Below are 21230 nucleotides of genomic sequence, written 5' to 3' on the forward strand. Positions count from 1 at the left end.
TATTTCCAATACACATCTGTCATGTCTACCAGTCTGGAGTAGTTTTTTAATCCATCCGCACAGGAATATAGTCCTGAAAAACACAGACAAAACAACTGTTAAAGACATCAGAAATGGCACAAAATGTACACAGTGTCAGTAAATACATTTAAGATATAACATGTCAAAGTAGGGATGGCTTTAAATTGGGAACTTCAAAATTTCAAAGAACTACTTCCTAGGATTCAACGACCCGGAAGTACTTCAATACCGGGGTGACACCTGATATAACATGGACAGGATTAAGATTAACAAACGGTGTTCACTCAAGAATTTCACTATATAAATGGATTGTTTCCCTTGTGTAAAGAAGGCTTAGGGTAAGTCTCTAGATAGTGGGAAAAGTATATCGTGCCCGTTTACTTTTTTCCGCAGATTTAAGCTGTATATACATGGCAGGACGACCCTTCCAGTTTGATCACCTTCGGTACCTTAAGCATCCTAGATACAAATATTTAAGCCCCGGCCGTCTCCATTGAATCCTAAAATTCGCATCATGATTCATTAATGTTCCTCAATAATACTCGTTCGAGGGAATGTCATAACTAACCAGTTCAACATAAATGCCCATAAAATCGATCTATTTATTCTGTAAGCCCCCTGGCACTTAAATAGCGCTTATAAAACAGTGGGTTTCCACTTCCTTGTTAAAAGTTATTCGTCTAATGCTCGCTTAAGAATGAGTTCTGTATTAAAAATAATTTTCTTATATATGTGTCTAGGATTTACCGTGGGGTCGGTTTCCTCTACAGCTGGTAACTATACTGGAAGTTTTTGTCTAAGTTTAAAACAATATATAAAACTATTTTTCTTTTTATAAATAACTGATAAAGTATTCATATAATCTGCTGAAATAACCAGTTAATATACCATATAAATGTGTTGTTTTTTTTCTGCACAGAATATCTTTTCCGCTAAGTAATACTATACATGTTGATTTAATTTATACTAATTTAATTTAGGTCGATTGTGAAACAAGTTTTACAACTTATATTAATCACTCTCGACACGTCATTCCTGATGGAATCTATCGCCACAGTGGTATGAAAGAAGTGACCAATTTCCCTTAGTAGCAAGGGAGCTACTGGTACCATTTTCGTATGACGCGACCAGGGATCGAACCCACGGCCTCCCGCACTCAAAGCGGACGCTCTACCACTAGGCTATCGAGGCGGGTTGATTCAGTTAGAAAACAGGTAGATTTTAGATGACAAATTAAGATAAGCAGATTAATACATTATTGTCTAAACTTAAGTTTAAATTTCGTCATGAACTGAATTTGGAAATGTTTGTAAGTATGGAGACATCATTGAGTTGAATAAATGACATACATGTAAATTATGTTTGGTGTGAGAACAAAATACTTATATTTGACACTAAGAACAAATTTGGTAGCAAATACTTGCAATGTTTAATATCAATCCAAAATCAATCTATTATCGATTAAATCATTTAATGGAAATGCAAGGAATGATAAAATTGAAAATAATATTTTGTTGACACAATGAAAGAGTAAAATAATAAAGAATAAAACCGCTTTATTGAGATATGCCTAGCTTTTCTTTAAAATACAAACCAGATATCACAAAAATAGAAAAAAAGTTTATGAATAAGCGTTTATATGATCTGCTCAAGAGATATACGAATATATTTATTCATATCATTTTATCTTCTCTAATCATTTGTAGATTTATTTTAACTTTATTATGTCAGGTATTCTGCTGCATACTATTAAAAATGTCCCTTTACTTTGTCTTTTGTGCAGTGTGTTTTTATTCGACTGAGGTGCTTTTATATCAGTAGAAGAATGCAATTGTGTTAAACAATTGTAGATCGACAATACTTTATAAAGTGTTTTATTTCAACTATAATAATGACATATGTATAGCAATATTGATTTATATTTGAATTATAAGTAGTTCTTACATTAAACGATCAACAAACAAAACCTAATGAACCTTCACATATTGAAAGCTGATTAGTTAAAGTTTTTAAACGGCCTATTTAAAACAATATGTTACCAACTTTTTCTAACGCATAACTTAAATCATGAATTGTGATTGATATAATAATCTAGTGAACTATAAAATGTTCAGTCCTCGGTCGATATTGTTTCTTCCGCTACATCCTTATATCTGCAGCACTAAGAGGCAATACTTGGATAATATTTCACGTAGAAGAAAGCATCTGGATTACTTCAGTATTTTTTTGTTTAGCAAAAACGTATTGCAAATCAGTGGTAAAAATACGTGTATAATCGCATGACCAAGGATGAAATTACGCTCCTTTCTAGCTGGTGATATTCCTAGGGTTTTGGGTACGTTTAAAATGAGATATAGTTACTTGGCATTATTTTTTAAGAAAATGGTGCTTTATTATATATACTAATGAAATATCAATATACATTGATGAAATAAAATGCATATTTTATCGTATTTATTTTTCACTGCAGTGAAACATATGTTCTATATTTTCACTGCTTTCAAATTGCAGAAAGATCAAGTTTTTGTCATGGACATGTTTTATTTTATGAAAAAAAATCATATTTCACTCGCTGCTACTACACTCGTTAATATTCAAAACTTGAATATCATCTATCTATTAATATTATATATTTGTATCTAATAGTAGAGCTACCGGCGCCGCGTCGCATTACGGTTAGACGTGTGAAAAAGAAAATGAATAAAACTGTGTACAGACGTACATTACTATCGAATTGAAAATTCTTGGTAAGTTTTTGGAATCGGTGTTGTTCGGGTTTCTTCCAGTACGCAATGCTCATAGTAATTAATCAGTAACAAGCCCGTCCGCTTAGCTCAGTAGGTAAGAGCGTTGGTCTACGGATCGCGGGGTCGCGAGTTCGATCCTCGGGCGGGGCGTATGTTCTCCGTGACTATTTGATAAACGACATTGTGTCTGAAATCATTAGTCCTCCACCTCTGATAATTCATGTGGGGAAGTTGGCAGTTACTTGCGGAGAACAGGTTTGTACTGGTACAGAATCCAGGAACACTGGTTAGGTTAACTGCCCGCCGTTACAAGACTGAAATACTGTTGAAAAACGGCGTTAAAACCAAAACAAAAAAAAAACAAAAACAAAAATAATCAGTAACACGTCAATAGACGCTTGCTGTTTACAGTTGACAAAAGCGTTTCGCTTACTGCTTTGAACGTTGAATAAAAATGTAAATGAGCGCCTGGTAATAAGAATTTAGTGCTAAATACATTTTCTACGAAGAAAGAAAGGTAAAATACAATATTTTCAATGTGAAACGATTTTCGTCACGCTGCCGCAACTGAAAAGTATATATACTTATATTTGTAATGAAGACGTCATACTTCCACACTGGTGCAGTGGTTAGCGAGGTCGCGTTGAAGTCCATAGGTCGGGAGTTCGATCCTCACCAGAAGCGTCTTTTTTTTTAATTTCTTTTTTATTTCAGTTTTTTTTTTATATTTTATTTATTATTGGTTTTCAATCTGACTAAAGTACTTGATCTTCTAAACGAAGATCTGAGAACGACCCATTCATATTCGTCTTCTGTATATTTTGGATTTCCAGTATTGCTATTTTTATTTTATCCAATCAGACGACTTGTTCGAATGTCAAAGAGTAAGAAAAATGTGCAGACGTTCTACGGCTCGAACCCGGGACCCCTCGCTTACAAAGCAAGTAGCCTACCGACTGACCTAGCCGGCTATCTGATACATTACGACATAAGAATTGTAAATATCAAAAGTCAAGGCTACAGGTAGATTTGCAAGATGTTGTAAGTTAGGCTCTGATTGGCTAGCGAAAGGGTCGTCAGAACGAGGCTATAATAGGTCGTTCTCAGATCCTATGCGTAACGTAATAGGAGATGTACTTCAGTCAGATTGATGGGTTTTGAAAGTATTGTAAAAAAAATAAAGTCATTCATGTGATATTTAACAAGTGTTTTATTAGTGATGTCAGGTTCCAATGTAGTACTGTCTGTAGCCTACAGTAGTCAGTAGATAAAACATTTTTTTTAAAAAAAAGGTTTTTGGATCAAAATTTACAGGCAATTAACTGTGAAAAGCACAAAATGCTCTTCTCTCTGTTAACATATATTTCATCCACAAGCTTAAAAATCACTGACCAGAGTTTATTACTAGGAAAAAAACTATTGACTATGAATTATCAATAAACATCAAAAAGGCTCCTACTAGTAACTACCATTCCTATTCTATATCAGTTGTGCTAAAAGATTAACCATAAAAATGTTAACTTCGCAGTTCAGTAAATAAAACAGAAGTTTTCGAGAATTTCGGCAAAAAAGTGATTTTCTCTGGGTAAAATTCTCATCATTTACATGTACAAAGCTAGTCTTTTGGTTTTTAAACAAGCTTTGTACATGTAAATGATTTTCATTCTCCCATACCAGAGGTCTATCATAGCAGTATTTTGCCTTAAAGTTGGTCACATTCTTCTTTCTAAAAAGAACTGTAACTTTCTTTAGATTTAATCTTAATGCATTCTAAGACATTCATTCAGAAATCAGGAATTATCATTAATTCATGAAAATTTTAATAGATCTTAAAGAACATAAACTTCCTAAAACGGATCCATAATTCCAGGTAATTCCAGCAGCACTTTAATTTTCAAGGGTCACTGGTGATTTTTCAAGGGAGCTCTGCCTTCTAGGTAGCACCTAAGTTCATATTATTATTTAACGCAGTTTCTTTCCAAACTAAGAAGGAAAGTAGCCTGTGAAAAGTTTTCTTATGGTGCTGTACCTTTAATTTTCTTACAGAATGTACCAACGCTGAAAAGGTCGATATCGTGTTTCTCCTCGATGGCTCGGGAAGTGTTACAGATGATGGCTTTAGCAAAGCATTGGAGTTTGTGAATAAAATTGTTGATGCCTTTCCTATCGGACCAACCAAAACACAAGTCGCATTAGTTGTCTTCGCTTCAAGTATTGATACACGGTTTAACTGAAATGCCTACTCTACATCGACAACATTGAAAAATGCTATTTCAAATACACCGTAAGTATTGTACATTTAATATGGCTGATTTTAACTTATTTTAATGATTTTCATATTATATTTATCACTTGATTTCAAACGTATAACCTCGCTCGAAATATAAGGCCAACAGTGACGTATTCATAGACAAATAATTTGATCAAATTTATTTATTGTTTGCCGGTAGAAACGATCATTATATTTATGATCAACATTAATAATAAAGAGGATATTACATTTAATTTAGTATTCTTTTCATATCAAACTTATTAAACGAGTTGAATAAATTATAAAATGTGAGGCTCAGGCTGTCAAGCATGTTATCAATTTAATTCAACGAGTTTAATAAATTCAATATGGAAAGACACACATGTAATGTTATTTTTATCACATATAAGCTTTTCCTGATGAAACATCAAAATTTCTTCTTTCTTTACCTATTATCGCCCAGGTAAATCCGACCAACGTGTCCTATGCATAAAACGACGTCAACGTCAGAACTTTATTACACTAGACTAAGTGTAATATCAAATTTAAGTAATGGCCTTACTTTACTCCCGCGACTTCAAGCATGTGGTGCAGATAGTTCAACGGTGATAGTTCGACAAAAAGTTTAATGATAAACATAGTAAGACTGTTCAAGGTCTAAACATTAATTTACCTTTAGGTTTCCGAGTGGTGGAGAGGACATACCTGCGACCATTGATCACGCTAGACAGATGTTTCAGAACCCTTCCACAGGCCGCAGACAGGACGCTACCGGAATAGCTGTATTAATGACAGACGGTAAACACTCACTGATAAAAACCACAATATTCATTATCTATTTTACTCTCACCCATGACAAGAATAAATCCGATAAAATTAAATTTTCAAATGATCGGTCTTTTTCAAAATTACACAAGGTTAATGCTAAATTCAAATGCTAAGATTCTATTAAAGCCCTGCTCCTGTCCTACCTTTTAACATTGAATTGTCACTTAAAAAGCATGAAAATCCTGACTATGAACAGTGACGCCTGTCAAAATAGAGCCTATACACCCTACAGATGTTTCAGAACCCTTCCACAGGCCGCAGACAAGACGCTACCGGAATAGCTGTATTAATGACAGACGGTAAACACTCACTGATAAAAACCACAATATTCATTATTTATTTTACTCTCACCCATGACAAGAATAAATCCAATAAAATTTAATTTTTAAATGATCAGTTTTTTTCAAAATTACACAAGGTTAATGCTAAATTCAATACAAATGCTAAGATTCTATTAAAGCCTATTCTATTATTATTTTACTCTCACCCAAGACAAGAATAAATCCAATAAAATTAAATTTTTAAATGATCAGTCTTTTTTCAAAATTACACAAGGTTAATGCTAAATTCAAATGCTAAGATTCTATTAAAGCCCTTCTCCTGTCCTACCTTTTAACAGTGACGCCTGTCAAAATAGAGCCTATTTTATATAATATTCTATATGAAATACCTGTGGTTTTGCATGCTAAAGTGTGGCACGTGGCCGTTAACTGTTACCTATTGTAATCATGGGTTGCATACACACAAAAGAATTTGAATAGCCACGGAGCAGGGCTTTAAATGTAAGAATTTGAATAGCCACGGAGCAGAGCTTTAAATGTTTACATGTAAAACTACCACAAGGCCAATGTTAATCCTACCGAAAATTTCTTTGTAACTACAAACACGCAAGTTCAGGGACATTGCTGATGAAATATATTTAAAATGAAGACAAATTAAGAGTTCAATGAACACATCGGTACAAGCCTAGTTCTGTGTACAATTTTGAGATACTTGTCATCTCAAATTGGCTAAAAGGATAATATAACAGAGATAAAACCAAATTATCAGATAACTGGTTCATCTGTAAAAACATGTTTATGTTGAACTGCTCAAATGTTCATTTGACAGATTATCGTACATTATAAGTTTATTGGAATTAATGTTTCTGTAACATACTCAGTCTTTTAGATATCCCAATGCACAATTTTATTACATGTATCATTTTCCAGGTAAGACTTACTCCTTTGAGCAAAGTAAAATCGCTGCACAAAAGCTGAAAGATCTAGGGATTATCATTTATACAGCGGGTGTAGGAAGTTATGTTAATGTTGAAGAGTTACAAAGTGTGGCCACAAACCAGTCTTATTACTTCAACGCAGTAAATTACAGCTCACTGGATACTATAACAGGACCAATAACTGTGGCAGCTTGTACAGGTGCGTTTGCCGTTCAAATATATTTATTTTGTAAACAGAGTAGATTGTGGACTCAGCGGAAAATGAAAAGTTCATGTGTTTTGCATGCATATGTAGTCATACTTCTAGAATCTAAAGTTTACCAACACTCTACAGTTAATTGAACAGCGATATATGACCTTTTTATGTGGACTTGCCTTAAATTCACCAGCGGTACCAGCTAATTATAAAATTACCATACATCTTGAGTAGACGCTCTCCATGGCTTAATCGGATGCATATCCATTGTACTACCTACATCGCATAACTGATTAATCAGAGAATCAATATTTTGGGGCTTGGGAGTCATATATTTACTGTACTGTAAAGAATACATGTAAGACTAACACCTTTTTAATTTATTTAAGGTATGTTCTGCATGTTCGGATAAGAATGTTTTCATAATTTGATCAAACCTCATGTTTATCAAAACTTCACTGTCAAAAATATGCTTTGAAAATTCGTCAAATTAAAAAGACAGGTTTGTGTGCTCAATTCTTAGCTTAACTGATTTGAAAATTTTCGACCTAACACAAATTTTATGTAATGGGAGTTTATGAGAAAATCACAATGTTGATTACAATTTCGCGAATATTTTTTCTACGATACAGGTTACAATCACTCCTCACAGTCGTATGGTCTATAATATGGTAAAATAAGAAAAATAGAATGTGTAGGTCCATGTGCTTGTTTTCAAGATATTTGCCACTGATTCAAGTGATCCGCGCATTTCTAGCTGATTTTGCGTTTTGTTTTGGCCATTTTTCTGTTGTCAAACTAGTCAGATGTTTTGATATCATATTTTAACTTTAGAAAGCCAGTAACGTTGTCGTTGTATTACGGCCATTAATTCATAGAATGATTTTCTGTACGCCGTATGCCGAATCCAGGCTTTATTCTACGGTGTCTGTATAGATGATGTAGCACCATTACTTCCAGTTTGTCAAACGTCCAATACTACCTTAATGTTGTGTACAGAAATAGATTTTTTCCCTTTATGCATTTGTTGTTTAATATAAAATGTGAGGGTAAATAGTTCACTTTCAAGTTCTATCTCTTTGGCCGTTTGTTAAGAAACCTCAAAATTTCATTTCTTTACTTACATTATTTTTTATTTATTTACTTATCTAATCTATAATAAAATCTCTACGAAATTCCTTTAGAACCTCAGAATGCAACCAAGCATAATGATAGCAAAATTTGGTTTCCTTGAGTCTGTTCATGAGAGGTAATTAAATTAGCAACACTCCCCATGCCTCGGCCCTAGTACCGGCTTTAGCGGGATTCTGTTATAGTATGTACTCCATGCTCCCAAGGATTAGAAATATAACAATAATAACAAGTCCGAACACGGAAAGATCTTATAAATTTGCCATTTCTAAAGAAATCAAATTTTATTAACTACATTTATTTTTTGTATAAATTGATTTTGCTTTGCTATTATTTATGTATTTTATTTCTCCGATCTTAAAGATAAACATGGTCATTTCAAGGGAATTTAACAATTTTTCTCCCATAATTGGTCGTAGACGTACGTATATAATATTAGAGCATGATGTTAAACACTTTGACGACTATACACAAGCCAAACGTATTATATTGTCGATGTTGCTTAATAAATGTATTTTACAGCCTTACATTTTCTCTATCTACCACTATTGATACATCAGGCATGTTATGGAACTCATGCCGAGATTTCGTATCTGAAAAATTCAAAATATATATATTAGCATAGAAACAGCGACATTTGATGAATGTATTTTTAGTATCAATTTGTGTTACCATGTATTTAATATATGGCTATTACTGCACATAGTTTAATTGTGAAAGTAGCTCTGTATACACATTTAGCCAAGTTAAGTACATTTGATGAGGTTGGTCAATATTTAAAGTTATTATCTAATAATAAATATTTAGTGAGATATGGGCATTGTACATCTTTAATGTAACAAAACTTGTATAACACATGTATTGCAATATATTCTCTACTTGACACATTGTATACCAATCTACAAATCATTATATTTGTTTAAATGATTTATGGCTTAAAGGTAATCAAATTTTGTTTTCAAACGGTAGAACTATTTTTAGAACTGGTAATAAATTAAACAAGATAGTAAAATATTCTAACACGATCCGCAGCAGTTGCTATATAAACATATAGCGAAATCGCCTATACATGAATCTACGATAAAATATAGCTGTTCCATTCCACCCTACGATTGTAACATGACTGTGAGATTCTATTCTGCTTCCGTTATATGCCGACTAAATACTCGACTTTTTCAATGCTAAGCAGTAGTAATAAAATGTACATCAAATTTTCTGAAACAAACAATTTCTAACTGATGAATTTATTTGTTAATATTTTTACCGTAAGAAAATGTTTCAGCCCGGTTAGTTTCAACCTCAACATCAGTGCATCTATCTGGTCGTGTACGTAGTTTACAATTTCTGCGCTGTAAGCACCACGAATGTCAACTAGATTCTACTTTGACATTACTAAAATAAAATTATAATTCATGTTCCAATCTTCCAGACTCAAGTGTTTACGTGTTTATATGCCGCAATGTTCTGGCGTGTATGTTTCAGTGCCATCGTGTAGTGACGTGTACTATTTTAAGAAACTGCATATATATAAGGTTTGAATAAAGTATTTACATCTGATTTCTATATGTGACCTTAGATATTATTGAAAATAGCATTTTCACAACTTAATACTTTAATTAAAATTTAATGAATATCGGAAAATTCCGTTTTATGCAACGCTTTCCATTCGTGGGAGGTTTTTGTAATAGCATATGGCCAGCCGAATGACATGTTGAGCTAAAATGTAGTGCTGTAAAATGCGCAGAATTTGCGTGGTTAGAATCGAAATAATAAATATGTTCCAATAATTTTATCAGTTAATAAAATATGGGCAGTCGTTCGGATGCGAATATTAAATCACTCGTGCTACGCACTCGTGATTTAATTCTTATGCATCCGAACTCCTGCTCATATTTTATTAACTGATAAAATATAGGGACATATTTATTATTTCTTAAATAAATTACGTTGCCGACCATTCGTTTACTTTTCTAAATTTGGCGTTCAAGTCTACCTAGATTTAAATGTTGTTATATCTAAATTGAATATGTATGCTGCTAATTCCACCGAAACTTCTCTACAATAAAACATTAAGCATCAGTAGCCTTGACTAAATGTTACTAGATACATTTTTGCTGAACTTCAAGTCAACCCGAGGCGATCTCATTTAGTTTGGTGGCGACCTTTTAACCTTTAACGGTGGAGAAAGGGATTTAGCAGTTTCTCCCAACATTATTTAATTAACGATAGGATGCCTTCATACAACCGCCGACCTTCCGTATCGCCATCTGGATGGCATCCTCACATAAAATAGTTCTACACCACAATCGATGTTTCGAGCCCACAGCGCTTGGAAGCCGGCCTAGAATCCCCGTTCACTCGATATCTTATAGGCATGTAAATGTACCTTCTTAAAACCTTGTAGAACGTGGTTATTACAAAAATGGTAATATAAATGGATGGAAGTTCAGATGACACCCTAGGAGGAAACTACCAAACTTATAATTTTTTATATATTACTTAAATGTAAGGCATTAAAAATGTAATACCGGTAAATATTAGATCTAAAATATTCTTTGTTTCCGGTCACATGCTAAAAAAGCAGGGTAGGTAGGTCGAATTTTGTTTTATTTTATTTTATTAAGTGAGACTTTCGGAAATTATTCTTGTGTCAAAAAATGAATACAAATAAGGGGTTTATGCCTCTAGAGCATCAGTAAGTTGATTTCTAACATCACTCACCATGTTTAAAGCATAATAAGTGCAGTTTTGCAAAAACAAATTTCGGTTAAATCGTTGAAAAAAAATCTTCAATGCCATAAAAACGTGTAGGGTCTGGGCAAGTATTTAGGGTAGGTCGAGATACCTGAAACAAACCTTTTTTACGCCTTATAAAATGGCTCTTTACAGATATTGACGGCTGCGTTTGCTACAATGGAGGAACTTGTACCCCGGGCAACTTTGGAAACAAGTGTATTTGTCCAGCCATCTATACAGGATTTAATTGCGAGAAATGTGAGTTTATTCAGTAACATATATATTTCAAACATGGCAAGTACTTTAAAAGTAAATGCTTTTGCGACCTATAACAGTAATAACAGTTGACGCATTGAGCATAATTCATTTGAAATATTTAATTTTGCTTTTCTTATCAACACTGCAACACCGGGTATCATTAGAAATAATATATTTTATAATCTTAACTGTCAATAACATGTTAAGTGGAAAAATAACCATTAATTACTTCAACAACATAAATAAAATTGTTACGATACGACAGGTAAAAGTAGGATACATCAAATTATCAAAATAAAATCATTTTTTCGCTTTAAAGCTTATGATTAATTTTGGACTTACAGCAATATGTGATGAATCCCCGTGCGTTAATGGAGTTTGCAGTGTTACCGGCGATGACTGGTTTTGTTCGTGTCAAGCTGGGTACACCGGAACTCTTTGTGACAGCAGTATGTGAGATTTTGCCTTGATTTTGCCTTGATTTTGAGCTTCTCAAATGTGAATGTGCGTACCGAGTCTCTGACATTTCCACAGTTTTCTACAGTCAGTCAAAGTTGTTTTTGAATTGTTCGTCAAAAGTTCAGTTACACTAATTTTTTGTGCTTCCTGTCTTTAAACTTTCCGTATACATGATATTCTCCAAGATGCATGATTACTTTACGGTTTACCACAGATATTGACGAGTGTTCTAGCAGCCCTTGTGTTAATGGCACCTGCAATGATCGTGTCAATATGTTTCTCTGTTCTTGTCAGCCTGGGTACACGGGTATATTATGTGACGCCGGTAAGTAGGACGCTTTGACAATGAATTTAATTAATATATTACCAATAAACATCTTCGACAGGGTCATGGTTAATTATCTTTATTTGCACTATGTTGTCACTTTGGAAAATAATGATAACGTTTATTCTTGTTCTCTTTGTATGTTCTTAAATGATCTACTACGCGTGATGGAAGACACTAATAATTTATACTTGGTAAACTGTTCTAAAATGATGTTCTTTAACTACTTTCTGTAATATATAGAGATATAACACATGGCGTTTGAATGTTTTAAAGACTGTAATATTAGATTTAACACAGAGAGAAAATACTTTCTTTTGTTTTCTAGATATTGACGAATGTAAATCTCAACCTTGCCAAAATAACGGTACCTGCGTGAATGATCTGAATTTATATACGTGTATCTGTGCACCAGGATACACTGGGATAAACTGTGCCACCAGTATGTTTTAAACGAAACGTAGTAAATCTTTATCGTCTACCTGAAATACCTGCTATTCCCTTTAGTCGAAAACACGTTTTCGATGTCACCAACCTTTCCACTATTTAAGTTTAGGTGTATTCCTCAAAACACAGAAATATTTGATATACAAACAACATCTTTACCTACAATCTACCTTAACATTACATGTCTTGCCGTACGATGATTACTTAAAATATCGCCCCCCCCCCCCCCCCCCCCAACCACCTCGCACTTTAAAAATACAATTTGTAAAGAAATAAAAATAAACAATTGATGAAATTTCAGCACTGACATGCATCAAAACAAAGACATGTAAAAGCTCTTTGAAAATGGTTAGGTTTTAAAGGCGTTGAACGGTCCGAAAGTTTTGCCCCTATATGCAGTATTTTTTCCGGAATTCAATGTACATATCACTGTACACTCAACAAAATTCCTAATCGGTCAGTTTATATTTGTATTACTATTTTGTCAATAATGCAGGTATTTACACGAAATTTCACATGCCGACTTTTGAATAGGTACTGCAGCTAATTATTAATTTATTTTTGGTGACTCATGGCCAAGGTAACCGCATTATGCGTTTTGCCTAATATTGAATATTTTGCACGTGCATTACTGACGAAAGTCCAACTAGAAAAACACATATTATGGTGAAATTGACACAAGAGCAATGGGATCGAGCTGTCGGAATGTTGCTAGCTGGGACACATTTGCGGCACGTGTGTTATTGCTTTTACAATTTCAATAGATTTTTGATGTTATTTGTTTGTAACTGTTACTTTGATGGTTATTTCCATTTGTAAACCTATTTCCGTTTACAAGAACCTTCACTCGTTGGTTATCTACCATCCTCGCTCTTTTTTCGAAATTTAACCAAAGTACAATTCATTGAAATGACCGATTTTGAATTTTGTTGTATAATTCCGACAGCCCGGGCGAGTTGCTCTTGTGTCAATTTAACAATGATATGTGTTTTTCTAGTAGGACTTTCGTCAGTAATGCCAAAAGTGTTCATTAACACGTGCATATTTGTGCACATGCCATGCACGTGCAAAATATGCTAAATTGGCCAAGACGCCTAAAGCGGTTACTTTGGCGGTGAGTCGGTCAAAAATAAATCAATAATTAGCTGCAGTACCTATTTAAATGTCGGTATGTGAAATTTCGTGTAAATACTTGCATTATTAACAAAATAGTAATACAATAAAAACTGACCAATTAGGAATTTTGTTGAGTGTACTGTTTTGTAGAGTAATATTTACGTTTTATATGTTGTTCAATTTTCATGTGAAGCCACTTTTTCTTTCTATGATTTGATGTTGCTTGACATTTTTTTTCTCAAAATTTAAGGTTAAGCGTTAATTCCATAAACATGTACAAAACTTTAAAATTTTAGCAAATAGAATTCTATAAAGTTTTAATCGCTTCTTAAATGTTTTAGTTTATATCACCAGGGTCGAGTAATACTGTTTCTGTATGTATAAATATAAAATCTTCTATAGATATCAACGAATGTGAAAGTTTACCGTGTCAGAATGGTGCTACCTGTCTGGACTGGGTCAATGCATTCTCCTGTGATTGCCCTCCACGTTATTACGGTGTATACTGTGAAACAGGTAAGATTGTGAAGTGTACAAAACGGAAAAGAAGTAATACCTAACTTAAGTAAGAGCATTAAACTGTGAAACAGGTAAGATTGTGAAATGTACAAAACGGAAAAGAGGTAATACCTAACTCAAGTAAGAGCAGTTCGAATACTTGTCAGTAAATCATTTTAAAAAGAGAAATTGTATCACTCAATAATGTTTGTAAACTGCGGTCTAGAATGTTTTGCATACGATATGAGATTGCGACAGATATCATTGTAGATGAGTGCCAGCCTTCTGTGATTGATATTGTATTTGTGTTCGAGTCATGCATGAGTCAAATGTATTTTTTCTGTTATATGATTTAAGTCCAGCAGGAAGTGGTTTAATTTTCAGTTGATAGATGTTCTTCTCGGTACACAATTAAATTTGTGAAAACAATCATTACAGGAGTATGTCAGCCATCTGTAGCCGATCTCGTATTTGTGCTCGATTCATCCGCGAGTCAAACAAAAGAAGAATTTGGGAAACAGCTGGACTTCATTAACACCTTTATTGACCATATTGTAATAGGAGAAAATAACCTTCAAGTAGGTGTTATAACATATTCGTTTGAAGCGGCTATTGCGATTTCTATAGGACAGTATAACGACAATGTCACACTTAAAGAAGCGGTAAAAAATATCAAATACAGACCTGGGGCGACTTTTACAGACAAAGGCCTTAAGGCGGCAAAGGAACTATTTGACAGAACACCTAGCAATAGACCATATGGACATTTTGCTAAGCGATATGTGTTTGTGTTAACGGATGGTATGTCGACAAAAAGACAAGCTACAGCCGAGGCCGCGGAAAATCTAAAATCTACAGTAAACAAGGTCTTGGCTATTGGTAAGTGATTACAAACAGTTTAAGATACGAAGCTGTATGCTACGAATAAATGACTTTTACAGATCTTTTTATGTTAAGGACACAAGAAGAAACGCCCATTCTACGCACCTGGAAAGTATATTTTTCCAAGAAATTTGTAATACAGTTACATGAATTATGCATAATAAAAAAGGGTATTTATAAAATGGACTTTTGTGCAAAACGAAACATGACTACCACTCACTAAGCTCATATTTGGATTAGTTTAATTCGAATATAAACATTCCACTGTCGCCTCGGAAAAGAAAATCGAATATTCTTTAAAGTCATTACACCGTTAATATATACATAAATTGATCAGTTTGTCAATTACAAAAGTATAATTTGATTTTAACTTTGCAAAACACAAACGTAGGTGACGTATGAATGTAATTCAAAACATCCATGTGGTTACGTCAAACGTGGAACTTTCGAAAATATCAATACTTACTTCAGTTTGATAAAGGCGGGGATTTTTCTAAAAAGAAATCGTTGTTCATGTGTTTTTTCTCGACGTCAACATGTAATAACATTTACGTTTTGTAAATTTGTATAATGTGATTTACAGCATTGCTACAAGTGCACATGCGACAACAGTTTCGCTTCAAGTATCACAACAGAAGCCGCTATATTCGAATAGATATTAGTTAAATGAATATTCTAATATGCTTGTTTCTCTTTAAACACTCTTACGCTAGAATGACGTCACGTTAATGTGCGGTGACGTCAAAGTTTTTGTTGCGAACAAAAAAGAGCGCTTCTATATGTTATCTACTGTTTTAGATTAAGAGCATATTAGAATCGAAATAATTTATAGCAAAACCTTGTTTAAACACTATTTATACACTCGGGCGGTAATACGTCGTACAAATAATTTCACTCGAGCTAGGCCCTCGTGAAATTATTATACCCGACGTATAACCGCCCATAAATAGTGCATAAATCGTGTTAAAATACTCCTTTGCTATAAATTATTTCTTAAATAATAAGTGAATATAAAACATTTGAATACAAGTTGCAATAATCATGTAACCTGTAAATAATGTCACCGTTGACCCACACTTTTTCTTCCAATGCAATAAAAAAACGATTAAATATTTTTCAACATTATTTTTATATTAAATAGAAATCCTGCATTGTAAAAATTAGTTTTAATACATTAATTTTATTTTCATTTTATATTCAAACGTCAATATTCCATAAGTATACCTACATTTTTTCAGTTTTTTTTTTTATTTTATTCTACGAACCAGTGCTTAGCAAATGAAACATTAATTCTTAGAATTGATTACAGTTCATACGGACGCTTGACATATTTTACATTTTTCTTAGATTTAAATAAACGATATCCAGTTAGTATTTTGTCTTAGATTCTCTGAATTCCAATAGTAAGAAGGCTGTTAAAGTCTTCATTACATATGCTTATGTACGAAACATATATAATTTTTATGCTGATTTTACTAAGACAACCACTTACTCTATCGCTTGCTCAATTGCACATTAAACATAGCCTGACGGCAAGGAATGCTTCACAGTTTGAAATTTGTTCCAGGTATAGGTAAAGAAGTGTCGCATATGGAGTTGCTTACCATAGCATCAAAAGAAAACACGGCTACAGGACGCTCATATGTCTACTCCGTTCAAAATTTCAATGCATTGTACGCAGTGGTGAAAGAGTTGGTGCAATTAACGTGTGACGGTACGAACAATTGTTTTTGGTTCACTTTTAAAGCATAAATGTGTTGACTGTTTAAGAATACATCGCTTTAAGATGATTATTTTGTAAGATAATTAATACACTTAGAAGCACGTGTAGATATATCCCGTTGCGAGATAAATAATAAATTCAGTTGCCGAGTACTTTTGTCTTCCTTAACAAAGCTATATATAATTACAAATGTACATAAAAGTTCCTGTGGAGCGAAAGCCATCAAAAAATATATGTTAATATAATATTACAGAACAGTTTAGATTAATGATGGTGCACGGGACGTTTATTAGAATATTTATAATTACACTCTGTTTTAAAGCTTTTTATCCTTCAGAATGCTCATGGAAGACCTCCTCGGACATTGTATTCCTATTAGATATGTCACCGACAATGTCAGCTGACAATTTCCAAACTGGTTTAAACGCAATAACATATCTCACACACAAAACAACGCAAATGGAAACGGAAAACAATACGGTCAGAATTGCACTGGTAACGTATGGAGATGGAACAGACACACAGATAAGGAGAGCTTTGAATGACTCGAAAACAAAGGAAATGTTCTTATCATCGGTACAAAGGCTTGTTATCTCCGACGGTAATTGTCAAGCTGAAACACTCACGTGTGAAACTTCAAAATTAATTGATGCTTTAAAAGTTGCCGACAAAATTGTTTTTGACAACATTGTAAACAAAAGTGATGACAGTGGAGAAACTGTTATAGTATTATCTGACGGGCAAGAATCTATCACTGCTGAAATGAAAACTGAATTAGATAAGATGAAAAGAGAGGGCAGGTCGATCTATGCCATAGCGTTTGGTATAAGCCCCAACATAGAGAATCTACAGGAAATAGTCGGTGATCCAGCACTCGTTTTCACAGTCTACGATGAATTCACAATAACTTTACTAGATGCTCTTACGGCAGAATTCTTTTTCAGTTCTTGTGACCTTACAAATGACTTTCTTGACGGCAGCTAAATGAAATTATGTGAAAATTGCTTTTATTTACTTTTGTAATGTCTGCTTCTAGCTTTTTTAAACGCTTTCCTGAAGGAAAAGCGTTTAATGGTGTCATGAACATTGTTGTTTTCATAATTTAAGTGTGTATCAATCTACAGAATAAATTCTATAAAGGTTCCAGTATCCAAAACGGAACTAGATTAAAGGGGTAGGGGAATGGAATCTGTTGCCCAAATTAAGTAATTTGCAGTGTAGATATTTTAAATAATACCGCATTAAAATTATTTCATATTTGTTACTTTTTATTGCTCTTTTATCAGCAAATATACGTGTGGACCCTTCCAAAAAGGCACTTTTATATTTAGAACATTTCTTGAGTAATATTTCCAGTCATAATGATCAATGGAAAAGTGTGTCACCAGCTACTGCTTCGAGTAAGAATAAATGCTTTACACACACATAATATCGAGAAAATAGTGTGCCCCAGACTACATGTGCGAAATGAGTTATTTTGCACATTGTCTCCCAGTAAGCGGCATTATTACATTAAACACGTTTAACTTAGACAGTCAAGGCCAGATTAACACTTTCAATTAAAAATGTCAAAATACTGCTTCATGAAAAAGAACAGAAAGTGAGGATGAACTCAGGCTGGCATGCCATAGATTTTACATGAAGTAACTGAATTATGTAGTTTAAACATAACTGAGTTCTAACAATTTTAAATATATGTAAATGAACGCAATATTTAAGATAAAGGTTTGAAAAAGGGCGAGATACAAACGCTAGTTCATATAAAGGTCTTCCCACATAAATGCAGTACCGCTATATGTTATGGGTATGTCTATATCATCACATTCGGTGTCCATTCAGCTGAGTATAAATTGTTGTAAGTGATTTCAGAATAATGGACTCCGATGTTATTATAGTTGTGACATTCATAGACGAAATGTTATTTGCTCTCTGGAAGACCACTCTGATAAAGAGTTGATGAAGACATTTTTTTTTCTAGAAAAAAAGTCTTGCTTATGGTGCTGCATTCAAGTATGTGGCCGAGCACGATATACTTGCCATTCCCGATCGTCTATGTAGAAAAAGTGTGAGCACTTCGGATAGTTTATTTACAATTGCATTTGGAAGGAAGATTATGAAGTTGTATTTTGTACTTGTCTTGAAAGTAAAATAATTTGAAATCGTTAGGTCTTTAAATGGTCAAGACATGTTTAATTCAACTTTTGCTCACTTAATTTCGAGGCTTTTCTCATTTGCATTAATTTCTGGCAACCACTTTGCCATTATTATTGTCTAAGGCAGTAAGGCGGTGAGGTAAGAATGGACCAATATTAACCCAAAGACAAATTTCATGACCCAAAGAGTGCTTCATGTATTTGGATTTTATGACAATTATACACACCATTAAAACAATGTTATCAAGTATTTAGTACTGCTTTACTGCTGGTATCTTGATACGGATGTTACGTCTACTTTTGTGATAATGATATGCATTATTTGAACATCTAGGAAAATTAATTCAAAGATTCGTTTATCTAATGCAACTATTATTCACTCTTGGAGATACTTAGTTGTATATGCATTGTAAATATCGAATTGAATATCAAATATATAATTATCTAAAATCAGCTCTCTCTTTGCTTTAGAAAACTCATCGAGACCGCAATACAAATGTCTCAGTCGCACTACACCGTAAAGCGTTAACGGACGCTATTGCGACAGAAAGTTATCCGGTGACGAAAGGCATCCCTCGCTGCTGCTCGGTGCTCTTGCGATCGGTATATTGGGCGCACAATGAGCACAAGATTAACGCACATATATATGGACAAACAACGTTCAATTAACGGATACCACCGTACTAGTAACGGATTTGTACCGCGTTAAACGTAACCACAACGCATGAGAAACCGTTTTATTTATTTATTTATTTTGGTTGTACGGCGCACCAACACAGTATAGGTTATATGGTACCAAACAGGACTACAAATTTCGGCTCCACATCTCATTTACATCGAAATAAAAACATGAGGTATGGAATCAAAATTTGCATACCTGCTGGAGTTACTGCAAAACCAAGTGTAAAGACCCTATTAGCCGCCTCTTACGATCATGCAAGGGTAAGGCAGTGGTTCCAATTCTTTTCATACACAGATCGTCCTAGAACCACATGGGGCGCATGAGAAACTGACGAAATGTTCTTGTCAGTTATCGTCCGTTGAACAGACGTTACATGCGTTGCATGTCCGGTAGTAGTCCGGCCGTGAATCAGGTCCACCGGACAAGAACGGATTCGAACCGGACAAGTACAGAATAAGGAACGCACGAGTAACAAACAAAACGCATAGAGAACACACGAGTAACGGACAAAACGCATATCAGCGCATTGCTACCGAACATCTAACGGACAACATTGTCCGGTGGTATACGTTCCAAATTTTGAACATGCTCAAAACCTCCCACCGGATGGAACGAACGTCGCCGGACAAGGAGCGCAGCCGCCGCATGAAAAACGGAAATGAAACGCATGCGAACGGACACGAACGAATTGAAATTTTGCTATATGTAGGACGTCCGTTAACGCTATACGGTGTAGTGTGACTGAGACTTAAACTGCAACCTACCACTTTAAAAATAGACTTCTAACCAACAAAGTGCCCCACTAACTACATTTTTGTATCTACCATGTGCCAAATGAACCACCAGTTTTTGCTTTAGCTCCAAAACTAGTTTGGCCAATCTTTTAAGTATAAGATTTTCAATGTATAATATGGGCTAAATAAGGGGTCAGTCGTATTGGTATTAAAGTGTAATTAGATTATAACCGATTGAGGACATCACTTAACTAAGATAAATTCATTCTGAGAAGCATACGTTTACAACCTTTTCACACGTCAATGGCACCCGTTAACTTTTTGAGACGATTCATTGAGCTACCGATATGAATAGTGTCTAAACTAAAGTGTTACGGGTTATTTACAGTTGTAATGTAGTGATTTTAATGTGTGTTCTTTTGGTATTTTTTATCATTAATATTAAAAAGAAGAGATGTACAATGACAACACATTACTTATCTCACTGACTGATTTAATTTTAAATGACTTAAACCTTCTATTAAGCAATAAAAACGACCTGATGGTGAAATACCTAGAGCTGTTGCGAAATATTATTACTGTATACATATTGAAGAAAAACGTTTGATTTCATTAAGAAAGAGAAAGACAAGAGCTAGTATTAACAGTCTGGAATTTGGAGTTGGTTGATCTTGGCGGCGAGACCTTTGCGAAAACGAACCTTGGAAATAACAACTAAAACTGTGATACAAGTGTTTGACTTTTATTCATTATACAGGATCAGAGTGACTATGCCGCACAGTTAATTTTGACCGCCGCAATTTGGCAGTTGATTAACAATGAGG

At 34.0% G+C, this 21230-nt stretch overlaps 1 protein-coding gene across 1 annotated transcript; it reads left to right on the top strand.

The window, feature by feature from the left end:
* Positions 1 to 678: 678 nt before the first annotated feature.
* LOC123535421 (von Willebrand factor A domain-containing protein 2-like) lies at positions 679 to 19444 on the top strand. The gene is made up of 12 exons (XM_053519465.1): positions 679 to 794; positions 4815 to 5052; positions 5699 to 5817; positions 7059 to 7265; positions 11283 to 11387; positions 11732 to 11836; positions 12061 to 12171; positions 12500 to 12613; positions 14137 to 14250; positions 14671 to 15111; positions 16682 to 16828; positions 17175 to 19444. The coding sequence occupies exons 3-12, from the start codon at positions 5751 to 5753 to the stop codon at positions 17819 to 17821; spliced, it is 2058 nt and encodes a 685-aa protein (XP_053375440.1). The 5' UTR covers positions 679 to 794; positions 4815 to 5052; positions 5699 to 5750; the 3' UTR covers positions 17822 to 19444.
* The last annotated feature ends 1786 nt before the right edge of the window (positions 19445 to 21230 follow it).

The sequence above is a fragment of the Mercenaria mercenaria genome, chromosome 12, assembly GCF_021730395.1.
Source record: "Mercenaria mercenaria strain notata chromosome 12, MADL_Memer_1, whole genome shotgun sequence".
NCBI lineage: Eukaryota > Metazoa > Mollusca > Bivalvia > Venerida > Veneridae > Mercenaria > Mercenaria mercenaria.

Coding starts and splice junctions, on each gene's coding strand:
- LOC123535421 (XM_053519465.1), top strand. CDS start 5,751: ATGTTTCAGAACCCTTCCACAGGCCGCAGACAGGACGCTACCGGAATA. Junction 11,837..12,060: donor CGGAACTCTTTGTGACAGCA/GTATGTGAGATT, acceptor GGTTTACCACAG/ATATTGACGAGTGTTCTAGC. Junction 15,112..16,681: donor AAACAAGGTCTTGGCTATTG/GTAAGTGATTAC, acceptor AATTTGTTCCAG/GTATAGGTAAAGAAGTGTCG.